This window comes from Anopheles ziemanni, chromosome 3, assembly GCF_943734765.1.
Source record: "Anopheles ziemanni chromosome 3, idAnoZiCoDA_A2_x.2, whole genome shotgun sequence".
In the NCBI taxonomy this organism is placed as follows: domain Eukaryota; kingdom Metazoa; phylum Arthropoda; class Insecta; order Diptera; family Culicidae; genus Anopheles; species Anopheles ziemanni.
The window spans coordinates 41199119-41206272 of record NC_080706.1 but is presented as its reverse complement, the minus strand read 5'-3'; the positions used below and the strand labels follow the sequence as shown (position 1 = coordinate 41206272).

Here is a 7154-nt window from a genome sequence, read left to right as displayed (position 1 = left end):
CCTTTGTCGCGCTGACATGATTATTGTGTTCCTTGGGTGTATCAACATGCAATTTAGATGTTGATATTTTTTCCCCCCGATTTTGCAGACTCTGGCCCGCCCCTGCTCGGCCCGTCTCCGGAGCAGGGGTTTACTATAATGCTGACGCCATTTTCGGTGCAAACGTGCATAAATCAACATCATCAACCTCATCAGCCGGGAAGGAGGGTGGGTCAAAGCAACCCTGGCGGTGGCTGGAAGTGTTGGAATGGCTCTGGATGGCGGGATGCTCGGGCTGGCATTCTTGGGCGTCTTAACGACGGCCGGAAAACTCCCATTGTTGGTCGCTCTGGTAAGAACAACTGCAACCGGTGGGTTGGTGCTTGTACCTCGAACAGTCAGTCCTGTTTCCTGCACTCCCTCAACGCTCGGTTCTTGCCGCTCGAACCTCAAGCGACGCGAATCATCATGGTAGAAGCTTGGATGTGGCTGCCACTGCTGCTGCTCCTGTAGGTGGTGGTGCTGCTACTTGTCCATAAATTACATCAGATTTCTTGTTTACATTACTTTACTGGCTTTCTATATCATCACTCGTTGTGTGCACCGAACGACATGGCACTACTAGGTAGATCTTCACAACCCTCTTCGCACGGCCACCGAAGCCGCACTGTCGTTCTCTATTCTTCCTGGCTTGTATTGCTTCCGGGGGCCGGAAACCGGAACAGATGAACGGATGAGTAAACATGCGGCCAGTGTTTGCTTGCGTTCCTGCGTCGCTTCGCCCGTGTGCGTAAGCATATGTACGGGAGAGTGTTCTCGACGGGCAGACAAGCGTACCACCCGCTCACGGTAAGGACTCCTCACTATGGGGCTTCGTAGGGCGGGCATACGTATAACTATCGTTCCTGGCTGCCGAGAAGGTGAGGAAGGTTGAGATAATAATATCAACAAAACAATATCTAGCTGGAAATGCACAACGAGGCAGTGAAACGTTAGAAGATACAAATGAGTAATAGTAAATAATGAGAAGAGCTTGGTGTACTAACACGCTGCGCTTAAGTGATATAATATCTCAAATTAATCATAAATATTACATATCATTGGCTCGGTTAAAACTGATGTGTAAATCATAGAGTTTTAAAACTATTCACTAGCATAAGTATAACAATAATATGATCTTTTCCATTTGTCACTTACCACCAGCTACTTCCAATTAATAAACTATTATTAGAAGCATTTTAAGCGTAAGTTGCTTTCAAAAAATTCGTGGATCTCTCAAATCAAACGCTTGAGATAAAGTGCACAATGATGTCTACATACATGGAAATTAGTTTTTGACCGTCACTGATCCGCGGAGATCAGCATTGGAAAACAATTTATACTAAAAGAAGTGAATGTATATTTAAACGCAACTTTTCTGTTAGAAGTTGGTCCAAAACTAAGCTAGTTAAGCGCTTGTAGGCTAAATATTTGAAACTTTACTCTCGTTAAAACGTTAATTAAAACGCTTGTGGTATATTTGCCTTAGAGGTAGTACAAATCTGATGTCTTATGGAGAGGCTATGGATTAAAAGTTCTAGGAGCTCTAGGCAGGTATACGTTGAAGGTTCCAAAGACATGTAATACATTCACTATTCAATTTTTATTCCAAAATTCATAAAATTTCAATTTAGATTACACCACCCATTTTTATTAAGGAATGAAATTTAAATCAAACTACGAATGCTATTCCATAAAAAAGTTTCCCAAAAAATTTTGAAAGGCTTATTTCATGTGGAACCGTCTATAACTTTCCAAGAATATAACTTTATATGAACCAAATTGATTAGTAATTTGTCTTTGTACTTTTTAATTGAATTGTTTTGAGTCCATTCAAAATTGACAATCGTGAAATGTTTGAAAAAGAAAATGGCAAACAATATTAGGCAAAATTACTATATTTCAAAATGTTCAAAACGTTCATTTAGCTAATCCATGCCCATTATCCTGAAACTAGATTCTGAGAACTTTCCTCTTATTTAATCAAATCGTTACACTGATCTCTTTAATGTATGCTACTGCATCATTATCATATTTTTACCCGAAAAACACGGCCCGTTGGTGTGCATCAAACCAGAATTCCTATTCTGTATAACATTTAATTCACAACTAAATTTACAAACTCATCACCACCACATCAAATAACCACATTAAAACAACTTATCAATTATTAAGCTTGTTTTTAAGTGAATTTATTAGAACATAAACAATGTGATACAAAATAAAAGGATGATAAAATAAAACTGATTAAATATGAAAAATAGTTAAAGCTTAAGAATGTTTCGTGTTTAACAAGATTGTGCATTCATCATATCGAGGGACAAAATATCATAAAATGTGTGTTTCCAATAAACAATATCAATATACAACATTAAATGCTATCTTATGGATCTGTCTTAATCTTCTTGGATCTCTTAAATCTTCTGCACTTCGTCTGAAAATATTCACTCGTGTAAGCACATTACTAGAAACAAAACTGATTAGCAGCTAAAACACGTAGATGTTTAAAATTCTCACTTGTTAGCTTGCGATACAAACTATTTCAACTTATATCGTGTTTTTTGCTAATGCGATGTGGCAAAACATTCGTATTTTTTTCTTAATATTTTCCTTGTTGCTAATTATGTGGGAATTTACCCTTCCGGTATCTTCTTTGCGGATACATTTGTCGTGCACGTGCAAGTGTGTTTCTTTTATTGATTAACAACTCTTCGAACGGGGGTATTTTGGGCTCATCTGATGTGAAACGACGCGCTGCGACGATGTATTATCAAATCATTAATGTTCCGCTGTGGTTTGCATGGCAGTGTAAAACACAAAACCGTTACTTGCTAATAAAATACCGGAGAATTGAACAGTCCTATAGCTATCGATGATAACAAAAAAATGAAATATTTAAACGCACAACACATAATGATGTCGGCAAACTGATCAACGGAACTTAAGAGCATTCAGGCTCTGATCGTACTGTATTCAATTGCAATGGTATTGAAGGTTATTTTTAAATGCGTTACATTTAAAAAACTCAAGCAAGGTCAACTTACAGTACACCCTGTTACACGATTGGATGAAATGCGTCTATCATGTATAGGATAATGTTCCATTGTACCTTGTTTTGGTATGTGTTGGAAGCTAGTGAACCGTGTCCAGCGTTGGTACTGGGTCGAACGACGACCAAGTCAATACTTCATTTCAGTCGTGATGTTTAACTAGGTTTGATTCAACATGGATTGGCATTTCGGTCATCGCCGACGTCGCAACCCCTAATCATCGTTGGCACCAAGACATCGAAAGGGACGGTGATAATTGCTGCCGACACGGCCAGGCTGATAAGATACCGCGGGGTATCCCAGGGGACCCGCTAGGGATTGTGTGACTTTACCGGATTTAATCTCCCCAGTTTCGATTGCGATACTTCTCTCGGTGCGTCGTTTGTGAAAAGTTAATGAGGGAAGCCACAGGTTCCAATTATCAACGCAAGCAGTCAATCGCGGTCGTTGGCCATTCCCAGGGGGTGTTTCGTTGTGCGGTTGTGTCGGTGAACACGGGACAGCTTTTGGTAGAATAGAACGCCAAGGGTCGTCGGTCGTCGTCGTCGTCGTCATGATGGCTTTCAGATGGCTGGTGTCATTTGTCACGCTGGCGGCCGTGACTTGCTGCGTGCGTGCGGAGAACATACTTTTCCTGCAGTCCACTCCATCGAAAAGCCATCACATCTGGAATCGGCAAATTTTCGACCGCTTGTACGAGAATGGCCACAATCTCACGATTCTCTCGTTCGAGCAGGAAACCTCCGTGCCGGGCAAAACGTTTCTGGTAATGGAAGGGTTTTACGAAAAGATGATGGCAGCGTTTGCTGACAGTGCGTCCGATTTCTACTCCTACGAGAACACGTTTGGGAACATTATGAACGTGTATCAGTATTACACCGTGAGCGGTCGGATTCTGGAGGAACAGGACGCGATCAAGCAGTTACTGGACTACCCGAAGTCGTTCCGCTTCGATCTGATCATCCACGATTTCACGATGGGACAGTTTTTGCTCGGATTTGTGGAACACTTCCGTAACCCGCCGCTCGTGTCCATCTCGCCGTACAACATTCCCTCGTACACGCAGTACCTGGCGGACATTCCGCTCTACCCGACGTATGTGCCGCACCCGACCTCCACCTTCAGCTCGCAGATGACCTTCATCGAGCGGGTGAAGAACACACTCTACTGGGGGTTCGATATGCTCTACCGGCAGCAAGTGTACATGCCCAACGAGAACCAGCGCATGAAGCGCGTCTTTCCGGGCGCTAATTTGACGCACGTTAAACTGCTCGAGCGCCGGTCGGAGCTGGTGCTGGTGAACAGTGATCCGGCGGTCGACTTTTACCAACTGCTGCCACCGAACGTGGTGCAGGTGGGCGGGTTGCATATAAAGCGCACCGAAGAAATGCCCGTGGTAAGTGTGCACCCCCTTTTGTGCACCAGAAAACATCATTAATATGTATTCTTTTCTCTCCCCGCATCGGTGTCAGATGATGAAACAGTTTATGGCACGCGCCAGCAGGGGTGTTATAGTGTTCAGCTTCGGCACGAACGTGCAGAGCGAAATGCTCGGTACGGAAGTGAACCGCCAGCTGCTGGAACTGTTTCGCAGCATGCCCGAGTACGGGTTCATCTGGAAGCATGCGAACGCCGAAAAGAAGGTGATGCCACCGAATGTGCTAATGACTTCCTGGGTACCCCAGTCGGCGGTGCTGGCCGACGGTCGCACGAAGCTGCTGGTAAGCCACGGCGGGTTGCTTAGCTTACAGGAAGCCGCCTGGAACGGTGTGCCTGTTATCGGGGTGCCCTTCTTTGCCGATCAGTTCTCGAACGTGCACCGGCTCGAGGTGGCCGGCATTGGTATCGGCATACCGTCGACCAAACTGAACGCCGAAACCCTGAAAGAGGCAATGGACAAACTGTTGAGCGATCCCAGGTAAGGAAGAGAGAGATAGAGAGAAAGGAAACCAACACGAGTGACGAGACCATCGATCACGTTCACACCGTTCTGTTGTCGTTTGCAGTTATCGTGCACGTGCCAAAGAGCTGTCGGTTCGCTTCCGCACGCAACCGGAGACGCCGCTCGATCGGGCCATCTTCTGGATCGAGAAAGTGATCGCCGGCAAGGGGCTGCGCTATCTGCGTGCCCCGACGCGCGATATGGCCCCGTATCAGGTGTACGGTCTCGACATGGTTGCCGTAGTGCTGCTGATCGCGCTCGGATACTATCTTATCTTCAAGCGTCACTCGAAACCGGCCGGGGCGCTCCAAGCCCCGGACGGCGCAAAACCCAAGACGGAATAGCCGGGGGGATTTTTCTCAGAATACACGACACAGTATCAAATGGGGCGCCAGCGCGGTTAAGTTATTTGCAGTACCGGTGTACGTTTATTTCGCTTTGCATCCCGAAAACAAAGAAACCACCGCGCGATAACGGGGAGAAAAACAAGTCTCGATCAACAATCGCTGGCGAGGCCAGACTTATGGCACGTAGATCAGATATGCGCCGCAGGATCGTGCGCCGCAATTGTCGCGGCGTACGAAGGCGGCGGCTCCTGGGGAGGAAATAGCTTGCTGATCTTCTCGTAGGACGGCGGTTCGCATTCGCTCATGATCGTGTCGTACGTCGGGGGCGGCATGTCCTCCCGGCCGCCCAGAGTGCCCCGTTCGATCGTGTAGATCGACTGCTGATCGCTCTGCGGTCCGGCCCAGAGGCAGTTGCCAACCCGGTGCGTTAGGTAGACCGATATCATGATGCAGATCAGAAAGAAGGCGACCGACAGGGCGGCCATAATGATCTGCGTCTCCAGCTGGTCCGCCCATCCGGTATGGTTCAGGATGTGATCCAGTAGCAGTGCCACGACGACGAGCGAAGGGATCGTTATCAGGAAGATAGCGAAATCAATGATGCACTGCTGGAGCTTCATCTGCAACGATAGTAACACGCGGATGGTTCACATTCCGATTCACCAATCAGCACCACACCGACCACTGAACCCGATCGATTGATCGATCAGGTCGCCGCACTACTTACGGTGCTACATTTTGAACCACAACGGTTGAGGAAACCAAACCACCACAATCACACACACGCGCACCGGACAATGGACGCGTTAAGAGGTCACGCTCTAGATCGATAGCTTCCTGGAACGCAGCTGCGGAGGCTTCCCCGGTGCGTTGCTGATTGTCGATCGAACTCGATTGATCATCCGAACCGTACGGTTGCACGACGCGCCGCAAACTGTCCCGTGCACGATCGAGCTCGCCTCCAAATATCCTGTGCGCGGGCGGATAAATCTCGCTCGGGTTTGTTTTGTAGAAGACAACGATAAACGGTGCGCGAGATAAAACAGCCAGCGCCTCTCCTGTTGGGCTCTTCTCTCTTTTTCACATTACGCCACGCTGGTGTCGGCGCGGGACAACAACAATAGCAGCACGGTCACGACACAACGTGTGGCAGATACCAAGGCAGGGTCCATGACAATGTAGGTGACGCTCGAGGTTGGGACGAGGATCGACGGTGATGCTGTACGTCAGTGGTGTCATATCGATGACCGCCGCGCGCCGGGGCCGCTGTTGACACAGTGATTACGCAGTTCGTTTGCGGCAAATGGTTGTGTGACCAGGCAGCGGGAGATAAATACGGCGATCGCAGGAAGATCCCGTTCCCCGCACAGGAAGTGCCACGTGGAGGCTGGGTGTTTTGCGGGGGGGAATGTGAAAAAGTAGAGCACAATCGTGAAGGAACACGGAAGAAAACGGGCAAACCCGGCCGGGTGCTAATTGGAACACGGTTGGTGTCTTTTGTTGCTATCAGACAAGAGATCTCCATCCATCGGGATGGATTCCGTAGCCAAACAAGTAACAGCGGCCTTTCTATCAGTGACCATGTATGCCTGTGTGTGCGTGTGGTATTGTAGTTTGCACAAGTAAGTAGATTGTAGGAAAAGACAGCAGCTTGGTTCAGCAAGTGTCGCAGCAGACACATTTTGTGGAAACAACCCAAACAGGTGAGATACAGAAGTAATAAGATAAAATTCCTTTACTACGTAGATACATGGTACTTTTGCGCACTTTTTCGATGCCATTGTAGCACCCGGAGAG

The 7154-nt window shown here is 47.1% G+C and overlaps 2 protein-coding genes across 2 annotated transcripts; one reads left to right on the top strand and one right to left on the bottom strand.

Annotated features, from left to right (window-relative positions):
* The first annotated feature begins 3624 nt into the window (after nucleotides 1–3624).
* LOC131284740 (UDP-glycosyltransferase UGT5-like) lies at nucleotides 3625–5773 on the top strand. Its single transcript, XM_058313601.1, has 3 exons — nucleotides 3625–4464; nucleotides 4541–4986; nucleotides 5075–5773. Exons 1-3 carry the CDS (start codon nucleotides 3625–3627, stop codon nucleotides 5352–5354), a joined length of 1566 nt encoding a protein of 521 aa, XP_058169584.1. The 3' UTR covers nucleotides 5355–5773.
* On the bottom strand, nucleotides 5276–6153 carry LOC131289029 (uncharacterized). Its single transcript, XM_058318224.1, has 2 exons — nucleotides 6085–6153; nucleotides 5276–5977 (listed from the first exon to the last, which is right to left on the bottom strand). Exon 2 carries the CDS (start codon nucleotides 5975–5977, stop codon nucleotides 5546–5548), a length of 432 nt encoding a protein of 143 aa, XP_058174207.1. The 5' UTR covers nucleotides 6085–6153; the 3' UTR covers nucleotides 5276–5545.
* Nucleotides 6154–7154: the final 1001 nt, after the last annotated feature.